We start from the raw sequence: 23,690 nt of genomic DNA, 5'->3' as shown, positions 1-23,690 counted from the left end.
GCCCCCACTGGCTCTTCCTCATCCGAGACCTCCCCCCAGCCCCAAGTCCTGCGTCATGCTGGGGCACCTTTCCCGGTGGGCACAGTGCAGAGTAACAAGACTCTCCTCCTCCCGTTAATACACCACGAAAGGGACATCTTCGTTCCACAGAAACCGAAGTCTGCCTTTCACTCGGCCCATCTGAACATCCACATTCAAGTCCCAGGAATATTTGGAGCGCGCATCAGCCCCTTTCCTCTTTCTCGGGATTTCTCTGAATCCGGAAAGAGGGTTTTGGCCGTGCCCCCTTCTCTACCTCAGGTTAAGTCCATTAAAAAAAAAAACCACCCCTGCAACCCACCCCACCCACCCCACTAAAAACAGGTCCGACACTCTCGGCTGGGAGGCAAGATGGGGCTCGGGATATATATTAAAACAGAACATTTTGGAACAAGAAAGAAAAGGGTGCAGGAGGAGGAGGAGATCGACTTTTTAACATCTCACAGTACAAACAAACCACCGCTCGGAGGGGACAGGGGCAGTGCCACGTCAATAATAAGGACGTCTGGGGTTGTTCTGCGGGGACAAAGAGAGAAGAGAGGATGTGAGAAGCAGGCCAGTTGTAGGAGAACAGCAACCATAGTGGGGATGGCATAGCCCAACGGGGAGAGCGCTGCTCTCTCTCTCTCTGCCACCCCACAATCGTGCAAATACGTTGAGTGCATTTAGGATACTTTGAGATGTTCGCCCCGGATTCTAGATATAGAATGCCAAGAACTTAATTGTGCAGCCAGGAAAACCTGCTCCCCATTATATCTGGGGATTTCATCATCCTTGGCTGGCCCAGCACTCTATTTCTAATCCCCACAGAGCCTTTGTGCTTGTGAGGTTTAATGTTCTACCCTCAGCTGTGCTATTAGGGAAGTTTCAGAAAGCCCCATGCATAAATAGACTCTGTCAGTGCAGACTGAGATGTGTTGAATCACTACAGCATGTTTTTCTGTATTGCCCTTTTTATGTTGACATTTGAGCCAAACTTCTTAACCCACTCTTAGACCATTTTTGCATGGTAATTAGCAGCATGTTGCAGGCTGAATTACCCCGCATATTTTTTTGAATTTTGCACGCTGAACCGTCATTCTGGAAGCCGGCGCAGACCTGCTTCGCATTACTAAAGAGCCCATTTAACCCGACCTTTGGTGTTTGCCATGAAGAATCCCCCTCAAGGAACAATGCAAAACAACAGAGGCCTGTTAGCCATGCATATGCTAATAGCTATGCAAACAGGAACAAAGGAGGAGGCAAGTGGGGGGAGTGGAACTTCTCCTTTTGTGTCGGGACCGTGAAAAGGCATTTTTAAAGTCGCATTTTAAAAAAGAGCTTTGAGCGAGCATCAAAATTGACCATGCAAAAATGGCCTTAGTTAATTGGAATGGCGCTTCGGACAAGTGCAAGGCACAACTATTCCTTTCCGGACAAAATCCTGCCATGACAGACAGGGTAACAAAATTTTTGCAACTGGCTATGAAGCTCTGGCACTCTTTGCACTTACTGCGAACATATTGCACTTATTGTCTTCGTGCTTATTGCGAACATATGCCAACAAAGGCGGTGTCATTGTGTTCGCTCCTGAAGGCATACCCTAAAAAGAGGAATTTGTCCAGACCACGACCCATACGCCCTCAATATTAATTAGATAAGTCCAGAACAGGGATGAGTAAACATTCCCCATTTCCTTTCCTTTCAGTTCTCACCCACTGCTTTTGGGTCTTAGTTTTTTTGCTTCTGCAGATGCAGCTGCATTGTGCAGGCATGCTGCCAGTTCGCACACACAAACTACTGGGAAAATAACCCCCGAAACGGGAAATGTCCGCCCTACCAGGGGGTTGGGCCGGAACCTGTAGGCCAGCATCATCCTCTTGCGGAACGCTTCGTACTCGTCGTCCTCTTTGGTCAGGTCAGCGGGACGGTCAATGCCGAATCCGGCCCCGTCCACCGCTGTCACTCCCCTGTTAGAAGACAGACTCAGCTTTGAGTTTTACCCTCTGCCGGTCCTGTATTTGGCAGAGGAGGAAAAGAGTAAGATAGGACAAGAGGGGCATGGGAGGCATGAGGGTGAGGGCAGGCCATTTGGGGGCAGGATTACAATTATTTGGGGGCAGGATTGCAACATTGCAGGATATTGCAATATTGCAGGATTGCAATATCTGCAGCTGGTGGAGAAGGAGGAGGAAAAAGAGGAGGAGGAGAGTTAGCTTTTATATGCCGACTTTCTCTACCACTTAAGGAAGAATCAAACCAGCTTACAATTGCCTTCCCTTCCTCTCCCCACAACAGACACCTTGTGAAGTAGGTGGGGCTGAGAGAGTTCAGAGAGAACTGTGACTAGCCCAGGGTCCCCCAGCTGGCTTCATGTGTAGGAGCGGGGAGACCAACCTGGCTCACCAGATTAGTGTCCGCCGCTCACGTGGAGTGGGGAATCCAACCCAGTTCACCAGATTAGTGTCCGCCGCTCACGTGGAGGAGCGGGGAACCCAACCTGGTTCTCCAGATTAGAGTCCACCACTCCAAGGGGATCTGGGCAGCAGAATGCACCCAGACACAGGAACGCCTGAGCCAAAACCAAAACAGGAGTTCGCACTTGTTGACGGGGTTCTTGATGCCTTGGCCGTCGGACCCGAGACCGTCCCCTTCCTTCCAGCCCATTTTCATCAGCATCTGGTAGCCGATGTTTTCCACAGTCAGCTTGAACTCCTTGTATTCTGAGTAGTCCGGCTCACGGCCCTCCTGCGGGGGTGAAAGGGGTGGGGGAGGGAAGAGAGAGAAGGTGTTTATGACCCGCTAGACCACGGGTGTTGAACTCATTTGTTACGAGGGCCGGATATAACATAAATGTCACTTGGTCGGGCCTGGCCATGCGTATCATAAAACTTAATGCCAGGTAATGGAGATATACGCTTTACAGAAGACCCAGGCAAAGCCGATTAATTGTATTATTTTTTACTTCATTTTTTTACTTAAAATACAAACATGCTGGTGGCCCCCAGCCCAAGGAGTGTCCGGCTGGCCTCGACCAGGGCTGGGGCCTTCTCTGCCCTGGCCCCTGCCTGGTGGAATAGCCTCTCTAGTGAAATCAGGGCCCTGAGGGACCTTCAAGAGATCCGCAGGGCCTGTAAGATGGAGCTATTCTGCCAGGCCTTCCTTTTTCTAAAAATGCTGGCCTCCGCCAACCACCACTCCTGTTACTTCTTCCTCCCCTCTATCAACTTACCTGTCAGGCTGTGTCTCAGTTGGTTTCGTTTTCCCACTGACCAGACTCAAGGACTGTTATGCATACCTAAACCCTTTTGAAGCTATGGGAACCACAGCGCTGTTCGTGTTTTGTAATCTCTTGCTTTTTTCTATGCTTTTATATCACCAAGTGCAAGCCAGCAAGCTCCATTGCTGTCACCTTTTCTTTATGCTCTGTTAACCTATTTGACCAGTAAAAACCAGCTTCTTTGGACCTGACTGTCTCTGATGTGGTTTTTGGTTCAGATTGGGCCAAGGGCTTACATTACCGCAGGGGTGTTGAACTCAATTTTTACGAGGGCTGGATATGACATAAATTTCACTTGGTCGGGCTGGCCATGCCTCAACAGCCCAGACTGAGAGTGGGGGGGCGGGGCTGGCTCATGGACAGAGAAGAGCTCTCAAGGGACCGGATCCGACCTGCGGGCCTTATGTTTGACACCCATGCGCTAGACACAGCTGCCCTGACCTGGATAGCTTCTGAACGCCTCTTGCCTTGAAAACCCTATGGGGTTCCCCATAAGTCGGCTGTGGCTGCACCGCGCTTTCCGCCAGCAGATACAGCTGGCAGGGCTGAAGATTTGAAGCCGGGCAGCAGAGTGACGGGATGCAGCTCAGGCTGGAGCGGGCAAGGGGGCTGTTAACATCCACTGCAACCAACAAATGGCAGAGTTCAATTTTGCTCTGTTTTAAATGCCGGGAACAACTGGCTGGGAGGAAAAGGCCACCTCGCATTTGCTGCTGTGTTATTGTGCCAGGGTCTTATCTGTGGTGTTTTCCACAGTGGCACGGGCTAAAAGCCTGCAGTCAGGTAACCTGCTGCGTGGCTCAGGCCAAACGCACACCAGCCCTTCCCCTCAGGATCTTCAGGCTGCCTTCTTGAGTCTCCAGACCTTTGGCTGCCCCTATATCTTGGAAACTCTTCCACCACAAGGTTGTAAACTCTGCCGAGTCTCTTGACCCTTAGCTGCCCTGTATCTTGGAAGCTCTTCCACCACAAGGTTTTTAACTCTGCCGAGTCTCCCGACCCCCAGCTGCCCTGTATCTTGGAAGCTCTTCTGCCGCAAGGTTTTCAACTCTGCCGAGTCTCCCGACCCCCAGCTGCCCTGTATCTTGGAAGCTCTTCCGCCGCAAGGTTTTCAACTCTGCCGTGTCTCCCGACCCCCAGCTGCCCTATATCTTGGAAGCATTTCCGCCGCAAGGTTTTAAACTCTGCCAAAACAAAATAAAAAGCCCACTGAGCAAGAGTTAGGCCAAGCGAGGGCAGCGTTTTACCTTCAGCGCTTTGAAGGTCTCCATAAACTTCTCCAGCTCGTCCGGCGGAAGGAAGTCTCCAATGAAGTGCTTCCCTCGGCCCATCTGCGTCAGCTGCTCGGCCCACTCTGAGGAAGGGGGAAGGAGACAAGGGGATCACACACTGTGTCTTCAGGCTGCACTAAGCTGATTAATTAGAGCAGGGGTGGGGAACGTCAGGCCCGGGGGGGCGTTTAAGGCCCGCAAAATCATTTGGTCTGGCCCTTCGTGGGTCCTGGCAGATCCCTAGCTCAGAAGGATATAAGACTGGTTATCCGCCCCCTCCTGCGGACAGGAATAGCCTCTATTCAAGGCAGATGTGAGTTTGTTTTGCCGAGAAAAGGAACCTTTTCCCCCCCTTGCAGAAGAGTCATTAGCTATGGAGCTGCTAGGACCGTCCAAGAAACCGTGTTAACCCTTTCCCACCAGGGCCGTGGAGAAAGGTACTCCTTCTGTACTATAAGAGGGCTGGGGACGGAAGTGGCGACAATGGAGGGGTTAAAGGGGGCAGGGCCAGAATGCGCACGCGGGGGGGGGGAGTTCTTAGCCAGTGTGTCCTCATTTCATCCCTGCAGGCGGACGTTGCAGGAGCCGGCTGTAGAATCCAGCCCCAACCATGTGGAGCAGGAGCAACTCCGGCACACGGCTGGACAGCTATGCCTGGCTGGTGCAACGTACAAACCTGTGCCACCAGGTGGGCAAGTGCACCATCGGTTGGATGCCTGCCTGCCTGCCTGCCCGAGGGGGGAGGAGGTCATCTGGGGCAGCAGCCTGCTTGGGGCTTGGTCGGCTAATTTTTAAGTTGATAATTTTGTATGGTCCGCGAATGTTATCCAAATGGCCCTTGGCAGAAAAAAGGTTCCCCACCCCTGGATTAGAGGCATTTTGATTGAAGCTGCTTTCACGCATGCGCTGGATAATGCACTTTCAATGTGCTTTGCAACTGGATTTTACTAAGTGGAATGCGAAAAAGCCACTTGCAAACAAGAAAAGTTGGTTTTTATACCCTGCTTTTCTCTTGGAAAAGCAGCATGGTGTAGTGGTTAAGAGTGGTAGTTTGGAGCAGTGGACTCTGATCTGGAGAGCAGGGTTTGATTCCCCACTCCTCCACATGAGCAGCGGAGGCCGACCTGGTGAACTGGATTTATTTCCCCACTCCTACACACAAAGCCAGCTGGGTGACCTTAGACTAGTCACAGCTCTCTTAGAGCTCTCTCAGCCCCACCTACCTCACAGGGTGTCTGTTGTGGGGAGGGGAAGGGAAGGTGATAGTAAGCCGGTTTGATTCTTCCTTAAGTGGTAGAGAAAGTTGGCATATAAAAGCCAACTCTTCTTCTTCTACCAAAAGGAGTCGCAAATTGGCTTACAATCCCCTTCCCTTACCCTCCCCATAACAGGCACCTTGTGAGGTAGGCAGGGCTGCGAGAGTTCTGAGAGAACTGTGACTGGCCCAAGGTCACCCAGCAGGTTTCACGCGGAGAAGTGGGTAATCAATCCTGGTTCTCCAGATTAGAGTCCACCGCTCTTAATCACCACACTATGCTGGCTCTCAAATCACTAAAAGGAATTGAAAATGCATTATTCAGTGTGTATGAAAGCACCAAGGCGGGCCTTCCATTAAAATAAGGAGCCTACTGAACTGTTTTCTGATACAAATACTAGTGCGGCTGCTGGTGGCAAGTACCAATTGAGAAGCAGCATTCCCACTGACTGGGGAAAGGCATTTTCTCTTCTCTCTGTTCCGGGAAGAAAAGCCTATTGTTACCCAACTGCCTGGCATCCCACACGTGTCTCAGCTTGCCGCTTTCCCTCCTCTTTAGCACTACAGGTTTGTAGATTTTACACATGAAGCTGCCTTATACGGAATCAGACCCTTGGTCCATCAAAGTCAGTATTGTCTACTCAGATGGGCAGCGGCTCTCCAGGGTCTCAGGCAGAGGTCTTAAACATCACCTGCTTGCCTGGTCCCTTTAACTGGAGATGCCAGGGATTGAACCTGGGACCTTCTGCATGCCAAGCAGATGCTCTACCACTGAGCCACAGCCCCTCATGAACTGATGGCCAACGCTCACACGGTCAGATGTTATAGTTTTTGGGAGCCGACAGACTAACGTGGCGTCCAGCGCAAAATGAAATGAAGGCCAGGAGCCGCACTTGCTTCTAAGCCAGCAAAACAGCAATAAGGGCAAGCATGGTTTCTTTGGGGGCCCCAAAGGACTCTGTTGAATGGCCCCTGCTTTGAAGCACGGGAATATGGAGATGAGACAACTGAGAGGTGATATGATAACCATCTTCAAGTATTTGAAGGGCTGTCATAGAGAGGATGGTGCCGAGCTGTTTTCTGTTGCCCCAGAAGGCTGGATCAGAATCAACAGGATGAAATTAAATCCAAAGCGTTTCTGTCTAGACATTAGGAAGAATTTTCTAAGAGCGGTTCCTCAGTGGAACAGGCTTCCTCGGGAGGTGGTGGGCTCTCTTTCCCTGGAGGGTTTTAAGCAGAGGCTAGATGGCCATCTGAAAGCAGTGCTGATTCTATGACCGTAGGCAGACCATGAGAGGGAGGGCAGGAAAGGTTGCATCAGTGCTTGGCTCTCGTGGCCCTTTCTTGCATGCCCAGGGTAGTGCTGATCGCCACTTTGGGATCAGGAAGCAATTTTTCTCCAGGCCAGATTGGCCAGGGATCCATGAGGGTTTTTTTTTTTGCATCTTCTGGGCTTCACTGGGGGCATGGGGGGGAGGTAGTTGTGAATTTCTTGCATTGTACAGAGGGTTGGACTAGATGACCTGGCGGTCCCTTCCAACTCTGTGATTTTATGAACCACAAGAAACAACTCGATCTGAGACCAGTGATGGCAGCCCGTTCAAAGGCAGCCCCCCCCTGCTCGCCCCTCCACGCACCCCGTGTCTTGTCCATCTCCATGCGCCGCAACTGGTGCTCCCACGTGCCGAGCTCTGAGTCCACCTCCTCGTCGCTGTCATAGCCGTGCTGGTGGTCCCTGACGGTCTTCTCCCACATGATCTGCATCTCCTGCATGGCCCGCTTGTGCTTCATGATCATGTCGTACATCTGTTGCATCTGCGGGGTTGGGGGGAGAGGAAGAAGCAGCCAAGCGGATGTCAGACCCAACAGATCGGAGCACCGGCCTGGAGAACCGGGTTCGATTTCCCAGCAGCCGGGGGGGGGGAAGGGTGGTCAACTCACCTCCTGCTGCTCCTTCAACTGTTTCTTCTGAGCGTCGGAGAGCTCCGTCACGCCCACCAGGCCGACCGGCTTCCCCTTCTCATAGCCAAGCCCTTTGAGGTCCTGGACTGGAAGAGGCGGGGCGTTAAAGGCGTCGACCCTGCCCCCCCCTCCGAGCTCACCCCCTCATCAAACCAGGAGTCCCCAACATGGTGCCCATCAACACCTTTTTGGGTGCCCACCAACTGTTTTTAGAAAGTGGGTCGGGCCAGAAGAAGAAGAAGAGTTGGCTTTTATATGCCGACTTTCTCTGGGCAGCAGAGGGTGATGCTGGCGGAGGATCTTTTGTACGCAACGGCAGTGCCACTTCAGCTAACCTTGGTTAGTACTATGCAAAAGAAGAAAGAAGAGTTGGTTTTTATATGCCAATTTTCTCTACCTTTTAAGGAGAATCAAACTGGCTTACAATCGCCTTCCCTTCCTCTCCCCACAACAGACACCATGTGTGGTAGGTGGGGCTGAGAGAGCTCGAAGAGAACTGTGACTAGCCCAAGGTCACCCAGCTGGCTTCATGTGGAGGAGTGGGGAAACCAACCCGGTTCTCCAGATTAGCCTCTGCAGCTCACGTGGAGGAGTGGGGATTCAAACTCAATTCACCAGATTAGAGTCCATTACTCCAAACCACCGCTCTTAACCACTACACCACGCTGGCGCTTGCCCAGCCGGGCTGCTGATTGGCCATGTAGATTAACATAACATGGCTGCAGTGGCTGCCATGGTATTTGTGTGTAGTGTAGTGGTGAAGAACGGTGGTTTGGAGCGGTGGACTCTGATCTGGAGAAGGCTAATCTGGAGAACCAGGTCAGTTTCCCCACTCCTACACACAAAGCCAGCTGGGTGACCTTGGGCTAGTCACAGCTTTTTCAGAGCTCTCTCAGCCCCACCTACCTCAATAGGGTGTCTGCTGTGGGGAGGGGAAGGGAAGGTAAGCCAGTTTGAGTCTCCCTTAAGTGTTAGAGAAAGTCGGTATATAAAAACCAACTCTTCTTCTTCTTCTTCTCTGTCACCTCTTTTCCACCTCTGTATTTCTGAATTACCCCTCTTTTCCCCTGCACTTGGGCTTCCTCTGGGCATGTGGCTCCGTCTCCTGTGGCAGCCATTTTGTGGTTGTGCCCACCACCCTGTGTCAGAATTCCAAATAAGCCCACCGACTCAGAAAGGTTGAGAACCTGTGTCTTAAACCATCCAATCGTGCATTATGTTCCCGACTGTAACTGGTCAGTCCCCCTCAGCAAGTAATTGTATCTCTCCAAGAGAACAGAGGGGGGGTGGGGGGCAACCTTATAAAAGCTGTTTCTTCTTTGCCATAAATGACTAATACAAATATCTGGTGCGGAAGGAAGGATGGCAAAATCCAGAAAACAAGAGCAGTGTTCCAACTCGCGGAACCACTTTTTTAAATGCGGGGAGGCCAGCCGCTGCTGGAAACAGGATATCGGTCAGATCCAGCAAGGCATTCTTTAAAAACATCTGGTCCTCATGTTTGGGAAACTGTTCCTGAAAGTGTGCGGCCAACGCCTCCCAAAATCCTGTGAGCCAGGGCCCCGAAGCAGCTGTCAACACTCTGCTTAACTGCCCCCCTCCCAAATTAAAGAGAAATGATGCACCCGTTTAATAGAGGTTTCCTCTTTTTTTTTTAATGCGGAGTATACAAAGCCGCAATTTTCAGAGGGATTCTCAAAGCCGCAATTCTCTGGAAGCTGCAAGTTGTGTTTTTTTTACCCAATTTGGGGAAGCACAATTATTTACACTGTTGGCTGCCTTTTCAAGTCCCCCCTCCCTCCAGAAGCCCGCAGAAGCCTACGAGGAAAGGCCAGGGAGGCAGAGATAACAAATCTCGCATCATTCCCGAAGACAGGAAAACACAACCCAAACAGCCCCAAGGCGGAGGCTGCAACGTACAACTTCAGAGCCTGCTTGCGGAGAGGGAGAACAGAGGGAGCGACGATAAGATCCCATCGCTTCTCGGGCTCTCGGGGAGCGTTAGCCGCTCGCGTCTGCTGAGATAAGAGAACTGTTCTGCGAGAACGAGCAGAGTAAGAGAGGCGAACCGCTGCCTCCCGCCGCCCCAATCACAGCAACCGCTAACCTGACAACGGAGTGGGCGAGGGGTCTTCTGTCTGAGCCAGCTCCGGCGGGGGCAGGTCGACCTTCTCCTCTTCGGGGCCCCACCGGCTTTTCCGCTTCTTCTTCAAGGCAGCAGCTGCCGCCGCCGCCGGTTTAGGCAACGGGGCTGCTGGCGCTGCAGAGGAGCACGGTCCCCCCTCAGGGGTGGCTTTGCGCTTCAGGCTGGGCTCTGGCACCGGAGGCACGCCCTCGGCGTCATCGTTGGCTTTCCGGAACTCCTCCAGCTTCTGGCGGTAATATTTGTAGCCGGGGCTGTTGGGCTCGTACAAAAACCTGGGCGAGGCAGCCAAAAAAACAAAACAAAACACAGGTGTCCCAGTTTATTACTTGTCATTTTTGAGAGCCACTGTGGTGTAGTGGATAGAATGGCGGACGAGGACACTAAGCAGCGCGGGTTTGAATCCCTGCTTCTACCGTGGAAGCTCTCTGGGTGGCCCTGGGCCTGTCACAAGCTCCCAGCCTGGCCTCATAAGACAGGCCATGCTGGATCAGACCAAGGCCGATCAAGTCCAGCAGTCTGTTCACACAGTGGCCAACCAGGTGCCTCTAGGAAGCCCCCAAACAAGACGACTGCAGCAGCATTATCCTGCCTGTGTTCCACAGCACCAAATGCAATAGGCATGTTTATCTGATCTGGGAGAGAACAGGTATGCATCATGACTAGTATCCGTTTTTACTAGTAGCCGTGAATACCCCCCTCCTCCATGTCCGTTCCCCTCATAAAGCCTTCCAAGTTGGCACCCATCACCACATTCTGGGGCAGGGAGTTCCACAATTTTTAAACACTTTGGACTGCTTTCGCCGAGATTGCTTTATGGTGCCTTTCACCCTGTTGAAGCTGCTTCAGCGTTTTCCGAGGATGCTAGTTTTTAATCTTGCTTGCATGGTTGCTACCCAACCAAGATGATCTGTTCTATTGTGCTCTATTGCCCTCTTCAGGCCAGCAGCTACTTTGAACATATTTTAGAGAGAAGCAGCTGAGAAATAACCACGGCTGGCTACTCTGTCTCATCATAACTTTTATTACGGTCTTTGACCAGTGTTACGGGGCGGGGGGGGGGGGGGAAGCAGTTCGACCCACTGACAACATAATTCGAGTATTAAAACTTTTAAAAATTCGACCTTCAACCCTTTAAGACCATTTAACCTGCAATGGTTTGATTTTATTTTCCCCCTGGATCCTGCTTATTGAAAAGCAGAATTTGGCTACTTGGCATGATATCTGATGGCTTTTGTCTGAAAACAGAAAATCCAGTTTACTTTCACCGGTTTAATCAAAAATCCTCTCTGACAGATGCTTTCAAAATTTTAATTGAACCTCCTTATAATAAGGACATCTCAAGAACATAGCTTCCATTGTTTCAGGATACTCTGTCATTAGATTTATGTAGAATTAATTTAATTTTATTTTATTTACATCCCACTTGCTGCCAGAAATGGCTTACGGAAATGTAAAATCAATGGCAAACCATCTCCAAACGTCTCTTGCCATGAAAACCCCTATGAGATCGCCATAAGTCAGCTGTGACTTGACGGCAAAAAAAGACAAAAGACAATAAACAACATTGTTTAAAATCACAATTTAAAAAATAATGCATTTATCAGCAACAATTGATATGGTCCTCCCTTTCCTCTTCAAAGAAGAAGAGTTGGTTTTGATATGCTGACTTTCTCTACCACTTAAGGAAGAATCAAACTGGCTTACCTTCCCTTCCCCTCCCCACAACAGACACTCTGGGAGGTAGGTGGGGCTGAGAGAGCTGTAAGAGAGCTGTGACTAGCCCAAGGTCACCCAGCTGGCTTCATGTGGAGGAGTGGGGAATCAAGCCCGGAACTCCAGATTAGAGTCCACCGCTCTTAACCACTATGCCACACTGGCTTGAATAAGGGAGGCTGAGTGAACCAGCATGGTGTAGAGGTTGGAGTGTCAGTCCTAGGATCTGGGAGACCCAGGTGCGATTCCCTGCTCTGCCAAGGAAGTTTGCCGGCTGGCCTTGGGCCAGTCGCACACTCTCGGCCTATCCTACCTCACAGGGTTGTTGTGAGAATAAAATGGAGGAGAGGAGAACAACACAGGTCACTTTGGGGGCCCACTGGGGAGTAAGGCGGGGTATAAATGAAGCAAATAAAATAATAATAGACTGGATCATAAGAACATAAGAAAAGCCCTGCTGGATCAGACCCAGGTTCATCAAGTCCAACAGTCTGTTCACACAGTGGCCAACCAGGGGCCTCTAGGAAGCCCACAAGCAAGACGACTGCAGCAGCATCCTGCCTGTGCTTCACGGCACCTTATACAATAGGCCTGCTCCTCTGATACCGTACACATCATGACTAGTATCTATTTTGACTAATAGCCATGGATAGCCCTCTTAACATGTCCATGCCCCTCTTAAAGACTTCCAAGTTGGCAGCCATCACCCCATCCTGGGGCTCTGAGAAAAGCCCTGCTGGATCAGACCAAGGCCCATCAAGTCCAGCAGTCTGTTCACACGATGCCTCTAGGAAGCCCACAAACAAGACGACTGCAGCAGCATTGTCCTGCCTGTGTTCCACAGCACCTAATATCAAGGGCACCCAGTGAGGTCCAGGGCTCTTTGGGGGGCTTGGAAAATTCGTGTCCCCCAGTCTAGCCCCGCCTGCTAACCACTGTGTTCAGCTGGTGTGGAAAGCCTGACCTCAGCCAAGCCCGTGTCCCGTCAGAAGGATCTGCCCCGTTCAAACCCTAGTTTGTGACCTCTACCTGAAGGACTGGTTCTCTCGGTGGTTCTTCAAGGCGACCATTTCCACTACGGGGCCCCCATCCGCCACGAACCTGGCCAGCTTCTCAGCACAGTCCTTGGTGTCTTCATCCTCTGGGGGTGAAACTTTAAGCACGCTGTCAGTACGGGGCCCCCAACTCACACACCCAACAGCCACAAGCTTAATCTGGCTTTAAGAACCCCCAAGGGGATGGAATAAGGGGAAGGGGGAAGAGGAGGATTTTAATTTCTTTTCTTTTTCCTTTCGGTTAAAACAACACATCAATAGCTAGTTTTTCTACACGGTCGTAAGTTTACAGTGCTGAGAAGGAGGCAAAGAGAAATCATGGCCTGGGAATGCGGAATTCATCCTGGGGTTCAGTATTAAGACTTATCAAGCTGGGTAAAGCCCTTTAAAGGAATCAAAAGATAATTGCCCAGCTTTGGAGATTGAGTTTATAGGAACAATTCTTTGGATTTCTTTCAGGAAGAAAAAGAAGCATCTGACTTCCTTCTACAATGCCTTTTCCCCCCCAAGAGATTCGCAAACGAGAGGGCAAGCAGGTATACAAGACCGCTCCTCTGGTCATTCCAAACCGGAGCATCTCTCTGGCTTGAATTCCAGACACGAGGTCGACTCACTCTCCCCGCGCGTTTTGCCCACGTTTTCCAGATTCTGGCTAAAACAGCATCTGGAAAATACGCGTGGAAAATGTGCGGGGAGAGCGATGTGACCTCTGATGGGCGGAAAAGGCACGCATAATCAGAAGGAAGCCCCAAAGCAGTCGGCGGGGGTGACCGCAGGGAAACGTCCCTGCATAAAAGACCAAACTCTCTCCAGCTCTGCAACTACATTATGGGCAGCCGTATCAACAGCAGAGGAAAACCCCTGCTGTGGAGACCCTTGTAAAGTCCCTGGAATTTGACAGAGGACATCCACGGGGGGCGTGAGGGGGTCTTAGCCAGGTCTCGGACAGCCACTCCGACTAAGAACCTGCCTCAAAATGACTGTGCATTGCCAGGACAGCGTTAGGGAAGTGGAGAAGCCGTTTCCCACGACTGAACTTCTCGTCGCAGAATGCTCTTGCTATCCCTCGCACACACCCTGGTTTAGAGTGCGCCGCTTTTCAGGCTGCGCAAGCTCTGTGCAGAGCTATCGTACGATAGTAACACCAACTGACAATTCTCCAGCTAGCTGCACACATGCTCAGAGCTCCCCTGTGCCCACCTATACGTGGTCGGGGTTTGGAGAGAGCTACCGGAGAGCCAGGATGTGTGGCCAGCTCCAGGCGCTTTAGGACTGGGACACTTTTATCAGCTCCCTTTTGCTTTGTAGCTCCCGGCATCAGGCCAAGCGTTTTGGCGCAGGAGCCGAGAAGCAAGCTTTCGAGTCGCACAGAACTCTTCGGCTGAGGCCCAGAAAGCCAAGCTGGGCCCGTCTAAGCACAGAGAAGCGGCCTGCAAGTTTGCCTCAGCAGTGTGTTGGGGCACACGTCCCTGCCTTACCTTTCTGAAAAGGGGTCCCCTCCACGTCTTGGCCCTTCTTCCACATCTCGGCCAGTTTCTTTCGGTAATACAGAAACTCCCTGCTGTTCTTATCGTGCAAAAACCTGTGGGGATATAGAGGGAGAAGGCAATCACACCTGTGAGGGAAAGGGGGGGGGAAAGCGGACCAAACAGTCCCTCGCATCACTGGGGGAGCCAGGGGGAGCCAGCAAGAGACACTGAAGCCCAAAGCTGGGCTTGCTGGGATGGTTTCCAAACTGTTCCTGGGCCCCAATTCATGCTAGATTCAACCTTGAAAACCTCAAGCCGCTTAGGCCAGAACCAGACGAAAAACTGCTTGCGCCCAAAAAAAGCCTGCCCAGGATTTGAAGACAGTCATGAGAGCCAAGGGCACAAAATTGAAGAATGCTTGAGGGCCTTATTTCTGTAGCCACCCCCACCCCTGCCCCCAGTGGAGAAGCCCTTCTCCATGCTATGGTCAATATCTTCCTCATCAGTCCTCCATAAAAGTAAAAGAACGATTTATCCTCTTGCTGTTTGAGTTCTGTGCTGTTTCATTGTTGAGATCTTTAAAAACAGATACTTGATTCTGTACGTCTTTGGTTATTTTCTAGGCCGCTGCGCGTTATAAAACAGGCTACAAACTAAGTGAGGAGGAGGAGGAGAAGAAGCAGCAGCAGCAGAAGTGAGAAGAAGAAGTGAGAAGCAGCAGAAGAAGAGTTGGTTTTTATATGCCGATATGGAGACTCAAACCTGCTTACAATCACCTTCCCTTCCCCACAACAGACACCCTGTGAGGTAGGTGGGGCTGAGAGAGCTCTAACAGAGCTGTAACTTGCCCAAGGTCACCCAGCTGGCTTCACGTGTAGGAGTGGGGAAACAAATCCAGTTCACCAGATTTGCCTCCGCTGCTCCTGTTAAGGAGTGGGGAATCAAAGTCGGTTCTCCAGATCAGAGTCCACCACTTCAAACCACTGCTCTTAACCACTCTTAAACCACTCTTAAAGGTCTTCAAGAATGCGTCCCAACCTGGCAAACCTCTCTCCAGAGGGAAAAACCAAACAATGGGGAGGTTCGGGTGGTGGTGACTCGTTCCAGGGCTTTTTTTTTGAAGCAGCAACAACGCTCTGGAATGGGTAGGGTGGCAGATGCAAGAACCATCTCACCTGCCTGTCTTCTAAAAGCTCATACCCTACCAGAAAATATTTTTGTTAGTCTTTAAGGTGCTACTGGACTCTTGCCCTTTTTGACTTCTAAAAGCAGGTTCTTCTCAGGACACTTCTTTAACAAAGCCTCAACAAAGAAATGTCTCCATCAAAAGTGTTGTATTGCGGGTCTTTAGACAAAGCTGCTGCTTGTAATGAGCACATAGCTACGCAAATGCAGCTTTCTACCATCTGTAAAAAGGTAAAGGTCCCCTGTGAAAGCACTGGGTCATTCCTGACCCATGGGGTGACGTCATATCCCGACGTTTACTAGGCAGACTTTGTTTATGGGGTTGTTTGCCAGTGCCTTCCCCAGTCATCTTCCTTTTACCCCCAGCAAGCTGGGGACTCATTTTACCAACCTCGGAAGGATGGAAGGCTGGGTCAACCTTGAGCCGGCTACCTGAAACCAACTCCCATCGGGATCGAACTCAGGTCGTGGGCAGAGCTTGGACTGCAGTACTGCAGCTTACCGCTCTGCGCCACGGGGCTCTACCATCTGTATTACGTGCCTATTGTAAATGGCTGTTCTGCACAGAAAAGCAAGCCAAGAAGTATTTTTAACATGCAAACGGAAGCTCGAGACTCACGCAAATGCCGGGTTATCCTTGCAGTCTTCCAGCGCGACCTTCTCCAGATCCGGTCCCCCTTCGGCCACCACCCGGGCCAGCTTCTCCACCACTCGGCGGGTCTTCATGTCCTCTGGGGGTAAAACTTTAAGCACGCTGTCAGTACTGGGGCTCAATTCACACACCCAACAGGCACATTACCTCTAAGAACCACAGCACTAGGCAAGAGTCGGTGGGGAGAAGGAGGGGGGAAACAGGATGAAATGGCGGAGCCACAACGGGAAGCGCACAAGCCTGACTCTTTGGGTGGGGAGACACAGAGTGGGACGCTGCAAAGGCTGGATAGCTAAACGGATCTTGCGAGCGAGAAGCAGGGCTTTTTCGGAGAACCTGACTTTAAAATCCAAACAAAAAAAGAACAGCAGGATGGCTAAAATAGGTATATTAATAATAAAGACCCCGAATATTATGCCACTGATAATGAATCTATCAAACGTATATACTGAGATAAACACCAAAGATACTCATGCAAATTTTGCATGAGTAATACTGGTGTTTGTTATCTCAGTATATACGTTTGATAGATTCATTATCAGTGGCATAATATTCAGGGTCTTTATTATTAATATACCTATTTTAGCCACCCTGCTGTTCTTTCGGTTTGTGCTCACTTTTTCAGCACAGGTTTTTCTTGTTTTTGCTTTAAAATCTGAACAACAGGGGTGTCAAGCATAAGGCCCGGGGGGGTGGATCCGGCCCCTCGAGAAATCTTATCTGGCCCACGAGCCAGATGAGGCAGCCACCCCACCCCACCCTCAATCTGGGCAGGCGAGGCATGGCCCGGCTCGACCAAGTGACATTTGTCATATCTAGCCCTCGTCACGGTAGAGTTTGAGACCCCTGACCTAGATTTTCTGCTGCAAAAGGCTATCCTACCTGACCACATAAGCCAGTTAAAAAAAAAAAAAGGCTCCAGCGAGTGAGAAGCAGGCTTTCTCAGAGAACCCGGCTTTCTCAGAGAACCCAATTTTAAAATCTGAACAACAGGGGCAGCTCTCGCCTTCCAAGCGCCTCAATTCTCGGCTGCGAAAGGCTATCCTACCTGACCCCTTAAGCCAGTTTGTAAAAAACGGTTCCTGGGAGTCAGAAGCAGGCTTTCTCAGAAAACCCGAGTTTAAAATCCGAACGACAGGAGCCACTCTCACCTTACAAGCACCTAGATCAGGGGTGTCAAACATAAGGCCCGGGGACCGGATCCAGCCCCCTTGAGAGCTCTTATCCGGCCCGCGAGCCAGCCCCCCTCCCCCTCAGTCTCGATCTGGGCTGCCAAGGCATGGCCCGGCTCGACCAAGTGGCATTTATGTCATATCCAGCCCTCATCACAGTAGAGTTTAACACCCCTGGCCTGGATTTTCTGCTGCAACAGGCTATCCTACCTGATCCCGTAAGCTAGTTTTTTTTAAAAAAACAGATCCTGCGGGCGAGAAGCAAGCATTCTTAGAAACCCGACTTTAAAATCCAAATGATAGGAGCAGCTCTCGCCTTACAAGCGCCTCGATTTTCTGCTGCAAAAAAAGGGCTATCCCACCTGACCCCATAAGCCGGGTTAACAAACAACTTGTGGAACCCATTACCACAAAAAGTGGGGAAAGGGGAAATGCTACTTGGCTTTCCACATTTGCACCCCACCCTGCCTTCAAGTGGAAATATACAGGTCGCCAACGTAACAGAGTTCAGAAGATAAACCCTCAGAGGCACACGGGTATGACTGGCCCAAGGCCAACCAGCAAACTTCCATGGCGGAGTGGAGATCTGAACCTGGGCCAGGAAGACAGAGCAGTTTTCACTAACTGGCATACGTGAAAAGGGGATTTCCCCCCCCCTTAGAACAAAGAAGCCATAGCGGAATCTGGCACTCAAGAGCCAGTGCAGTGTGGTGGTTTGTAAATCGGGCAAGGATCTCGGAGACACAGGTTCAAATTTCCATTCGCCATGGAAGCCTACTGGTTGACCTTGGGCCAGTCATACAATCAGCCTCGCCTACTACATTGTGAAGATGAAATTGAGGAGAACAATGTGAACGGCTTGGACTTCGCGTCGGGGGAGGAAAGCAGAGTGTAAGTGGACTTGGCAAAATAAAAAATAAGCGCTTAAAACTAGGCTCCTCTTCTCCCTTTTCGCTTCTGGAGCTGGGGGCTGATCGGGCTAAGAAAATGGTCAAACAAAGTGAGAGGGACATCGAGTGGCAGATGGATCTAGCAAGAACTCCCACCTTCTTAGCCCCGGATAAATCCAGATACATTGTAGCCCCTGCTGCATATCTTTTCGCTCTGGAAATAAATAGCCATAGAGGGGCCTTCTCGCAAGCCAGATGCTCTGCCGTCCCCTTAGCACTCCTAGAGGGTAGATATTTTTTAAAAATCCCAATCTCAGAGATTATGCCAGTGTGGTACAGGGGATGTAGAAACTATGGAGCGTATTCTCATCCGCTGTCCTTACTATGAAGAGATCCGTGGCAAATTTATCCGGACTTAGATCAACAGGCTCTCTGATAACTCAGAGGCAGAGAGGGCAAGGAAGCCTGCCTGACCAGGACAGACAACTTCGGAGGCCCTGCTTCGGCTGCTCCGCTTTCTGAGATCAGGCAGGTGGTAACCCAGGAGAGGGCCTTCTGGGTGATGGCACCAAAGCTCTTGAACTCTCTCCCCCGGGGAGATCCCCGTCCCCTTTAGTTCACATTTTCCACCAGCAGGTGAAGACTTTTTTGTTTCGTTTGGCATTCCCGCAATAATCCCTCCTTCCTAACCAATGTTTTCATTGTTGCTCTGATGTATTTGTATGTATTTTAACTCTTTTGTTTTAATGATGCATGCTGGAGGAGGGGCGCTGATTGGAATGGTTTTATAGCGTGATTTTATCATGCATGTTTTAAATCATTAGCTGCCTTGGCGGCTCTTTTAAGGGCAGAAAGGTGGGATACAGATTCTGTAAATCAATCAAAGGGACTACCTTTGCCAAAAGGGCCTGCTCCTTCCCACTCTTTCTGCAGCACCCTGTGAAATTGCAAGCTCCATCAGCGAGAGGATGCCACTGCTTCTCGGCCCCCAGACTTACTTTTGATCTCCAGCCACTGCTCGTAGTCGTCCTCGTCGTCCTCGTCCGGCGACTGGAAGACGCTCGGGCGGTTGGTCACGGGGGTCTGCTTGGAATGGGTGTAGTTCTTGACTTGGCTCAGCATGCTGCTGACGCTCAGGTTGGGGCGCTTCCCGGACAGGGTGGGCTTCTTCGTGGGGCCGGAAGCCGGGGAGTTTTTTGTCGAGGCCTCGGTGGAGCTGGAGGAAGCATCTGGAGGAGGAAAAGCGGGGGGGGGGGGATGCTGATTCCTGTGGAGTCGTGGCATGAGGGCTCCAAGTCCCCCGTTCAAATCTCAATACAGATATCATAAGAACATAAGAAAAGCCTGCTGGATCAGACCAAGGCCCATCAAGTCCAGCAGTCTGTTCACACAGTAGCCAACCCCAAAACTATTTTGTCTGGAAATTTTGATGTGTTGGCATGTGATTGGTCAGTCGACTGCATTAATAAATTTGAACATTGGCCAACCAGGTCTCTCCAGGAAGCCCACAAACAAGACAATTGCAGCACCATCCTACCTGTGTTTCACAGCACCTAATATATTTGGCATGCTCCACTGATCATGGAGGGAATAGGTATGCATCATGACCGTGAATGCTCCTCTCTTCCATGAACATGTCCACTCCCCTCTGAAAGCCTTCCAAGTTGGCAGCCATCGCCACATCCTGGGGCAGGGAGTTCCACAATTTAACTATGTGTTGTGTGAAGAAATATTTCCTTTTATCAGTTTTGAATCTCTCACCCTCCAGCTTCAGCAGCTGACCCCCGCCCCCGTTCTAGTATTATGAGAGAGGGAGAAAAACGTCTCCCTGTCCACTCTCTCCAAACCATGCATAATTTTATTATGATTATCATGTCTCCCCTTATACAATGTATCATGTCTCCCCTTATACAATGTATACAAAGTATACAATGTCTAGATAAAATAGTCAAAAAGAGCTGTGAATGAATGTAATAGCATAAATAATATCAAGTCCCCTTGTAATAAACACGTCTTATGAAGACCCAGCAAAGGGGAAACAACGGTCTTCTAGAAGAAATCTGTTTCATCATGTGACTTCATCAGTTTCTTTTGCCTCATAACATGTATGTGCTAAATAATTTCATGTACCGGTAGCTCACAGCTCACATATATCATATGTTCTGTTACAGGTCCTTGACAATGACCGATGAGTATTCAGCTCTGGAACATTGTCATGCTGCATACCTATTCTCTCTAGTATCAGAGGAGCATGCCTATTATATTAAGTGCTGTGGAACACAGGCAGGATGCTGCTGCAGCCGTCTTGTTTGTGGGCTTCCTAGAGGCACCTGGTTGGCCACTGTGTGAACAGACTGCTGGACTTGATGGGCCTTGGTCTGATCCAGCAGGGCCTTTCTTACGTTCCTATGTATACTTACCTGTGAGTTCTTCTCACACTTACCTGTGATTTTGTGCTGTTCCATGTGCACACATAATTGGTATTATTACACATCATTAGTTCACCTTACATTGTGGTCTGTCTATGTTATTTTGTTTTCCTGCCATTACGGTTTAACATAGAGGTGCTTTTTTTTTTACTTATACTTTTTAGAGAAGCCACATAAGACAGATATCACCTAACTTGTACTCTGCAGTGCCACCATTCAAGAAGACCCCGTTTTGCAAGGTGTAAGCTTCAAAAAGGAGGCTTAGACCACAGCATTTGGGGAGTTCACACGGGATAAGCAGAACGCGCACTCTGCTGTCAGACCTACCATTCCCAGATTTCTCCTTCTGCAGCTTGAGGAACTGCTGGAGGAAGCTCCCGTCGTTGGCAAACTTGTTGGAAACTGAGCCCTCACCGTCTCCACTGTCGTCACTAGAATGTACAAACGAGTCCAAAATGAAAAATAGTGTTGCAAAAAGCAACTTACGGACAAAAATAACAACTCCAGGCTAAAGAATACAACAGTATATATAATGAAATAGACAAGAACCATACACAAAATACAATGTGTAGCAATCTATATAGTGTCTAAGCATACATGTAGACAAACATTACAGTCCAACCTCACATGGGGGCAAATAAGACAGAGAAATCCAACAAGACGTGAAGAATACTGATGGTCAGGCGAGTGCGGATGGTCAGGTGAGTTTCTGTCATAGGCTTCATCAGACATGCGATGATTTGAATCTAATACGGCAAGAGGCTTAAATGTCCTATGAGATAATTGAATACTGTGCATCTCCAGTTAAAGGGACTAGGAAGGTAAGTGATGCGAAAGACCCCTGCAGGAAACCCTGGAGAGCCGCTGCCGGTCTGAGTATACCGTACTGACTTTGATGGACCAAGGGTATGATTCAGTATACGGCAGCTTCATGAGCTGGAAGCTTTTAACTCTTTAACTAATTTCTTATGGCAGGCCAGCAGTGCGGTTTGGGGATTACCAGCTTAAGGGTTAGACCAAGTCCATCCAGGGATCTTCAAGGCTAAAATGAGATGTGGATTCGGGGAGGGGAGGTGCCTCTTAATTTAGCCTTGCAAGCAAGCAGCTAGCATATGCAGACTTTTTTAAGCCACAGGAGCCACCTTCTAAAATGGTGGAAATTGATTATAGGGTGCGTGGGCTTCTCAGAGGTCTCTCTGGCCAGAAACGGGATGCTGCTGTAGATGCACCCATGAGCCTGATGCAGTGGGGCTCTCCTTCAGTTACCTCCACGAAAGAAGAAGAGTTGGTTTTTATAAGCCGACTTTCTCTACCACTTAAGAATCAAACTGGCTTACAATCGCCTTCCCTTCCCCTCCCCACAACAGACACCCTGTGAGGTAGCTGGGGCTGAGAGAACTGTGACTAGCCCAAGGTCACCCAGCTGGCTTCATGTGGAGGAGTGGGGAAACCAGCCTGGCTCACCAGATTAGCATTTGCCGCTCACGTGGAGGAGAGGGAAATAAAACCCGGTTTTCCAGATCAAAGTCCAATGCACCAAACCACCACTCTTAACCGCTATACCACACTCACTCTCCAGGAACCTCCCTGCATGAGAGCAGTCTACCTTCCAGTGTCAGACAGCAAGCTTTTGTGCCACCGCTTGTGGGCTTTGCAGAGGCATCTGGCCAGCTCTGCTGGGGAGGGAGCTCATCCAGTATGGGAAACCGTTACATGTATGTCCATGGCTCTACTGGGAGGAACACCGTCTCTCTCAGGCCCGACAATGAGAGAGGCAATACTGGTCTACCATACAGGGCTAGCCTAAAGATTACAACAAGATTTAATAAGCTTCTTTTTACAACCGTTTCTCCCCTGAACCCACCCGTTCCTACTGTTTATTCCCAACTGTTCCCTGCTCTTTCACAAAATAGTTCAAAGTTCACCAATCCCTCCTACTGTTCATCATGATTTATTATTAGCTAATATTATTAATAAGAGCCCCGTGGCACAGTGTGGTAAGTTGCAGTACTGCAGTCAAAGCTCTGCTCACGACCTGAGTTCGATCCCGACGGAAGTTGGTTTCAGGTAGAGCTGGCTCAAGGTTGACTCAGCCTTCCATCCTTCCGAGGTCAGTCAAATGAGTACCCAGCTTGCTGGGGGTAAAGGGAAGATGACTGGGGAAGGCACTGGCAAACCACCCCGCAAACAAAGTCTGCCTAGGAAACGTCGGGATGTGACGTCACCCCATGGGTCAGGAATGACCAGGTGCTTGCACAGGGGACCTTTACCTTTATGTTATTAATAGACCACACCAGGTTCTGCTTGATCCCATGACCACTTAGAAACGCTTCAGTACTAAATCAATACTGCGGAGAGGGATTGGTTAGTGCCTTTTAGATATGTTTTTATGAGGTTTGTGGAGTTGGAAGTTATACGGGTAGAGTAACCCTTATCTGGACATCCCTTATCCAGACTGATCCAAAAACACTTCAAACCAACATGTAGGCAGATCTGTGCTACCTGCTTTCAATGTTTATCACCTAAAAATAATAAATACAGTGCACACCACGTCGTAGGTGGAGACTGAAAGGCGGCTGCTGTTGGTTTGTTTGTTGTTACTCTTATTTAACAGCTGATACAGGTATTCTGATCCTGATAGGAAGAAAGTAGATTCCTTTGAAATGTGGTGTTGGAGGAGAGTGTTACGGATACCCTGGACCGCCAAAAAAACAAATCAGTGGGTTTTAGATCAAATGAAGCCTGAACTGACCCTAGAAGCTAAAATGACTAAACTGAGGCTATCGTATTTTGGTCCTATTATGAGAAGGCTATCGCAATACCAAAGATTGCATTTCCCACAAGAATGTTAAAAAGATCATGAAAAAAAAGGAATGCAGCGAGTATAACACACGTCAGCTACAATGTTTATAAATAGGGTTCAAACCAGAGCCTGGAAAATGTTAGAATGGCACACCTTCCCACCCACAAGCCCGCCCAACATGGGTTAAGTCAGAAAAGCAGCAAGAGGGTCCGATTGACTGGACTCACTCGCTGTTCTGCGCCGACTGCTGACTGGCCAACTGGCCGCGCCTGGCCATCTTGGCCTCAATCTCGCGCTTCTTCTGGGCGATGAGCTTCTCCTGGTGGAGAATGTTCACGTTGGTCTTCACCGATTTGGGCGTCGTGACTCCGAACCACCGGCTGGCTTTCC

General features: G+C 49.9%; 1 protein-coding gene across 1 annotated transcript; it reads right to left on the bottom strand.

Moving 5' to 3' along the window:
- Window positions 1-513: 513 nt before the first annotated feature.
- Window positions 514-19,192, bottom strand: SUGP1 (SURP and G-patch domain containing 1). Its single transcript, XM_056845144.1, has 11 exons — window positions 19,067-19,192; window positions 15,974-16,170; window positions 14,179-14,282; window positions 12,675-12,798; window positions 9,894-10,204; window positions 7,766-7,872; window positions 7,462-7,639; window positions 4,546-4,652; window positions 2,621-2,766; window positions 1,859-1,988; window positions 514-555 (listed from the first exon to the last, which is right to left on the bottom strand). Exons 2-11 carry the CDS (start codon window positions 16,078-16,080, stop codon window positions 529-531), a joined length of 1,341 nt encoding a protein of 446 aa, XP_056701122.1. The 5' UTR covers window positions 16,081-16,170; window positions 19,067-19,192; the 3' UTR covers window positions 514-528.
- Window positions 19,193-23,690: the final 4,498 nt, after the last annotated feature.

This window comes from Euleptes europaea, chromosome 2 (genome assembly GCF_029931775.1).
Source record: "Euleptes europaea isolate rEulEur1 chromosome 2, rEulEur1.hap1, whole genome shotgun sequence".
Classification (NCBI taxonomy): domain Eukaryota; kingdom Metazoa; phylum Chordata; class Lepidosauria; order Squamata; family Sphaerodactylidae; genus Euleptes; species Euleptes europaea.
This window is presented reverse-complemented; position numbering and strand designations above follow the sequence as displayed.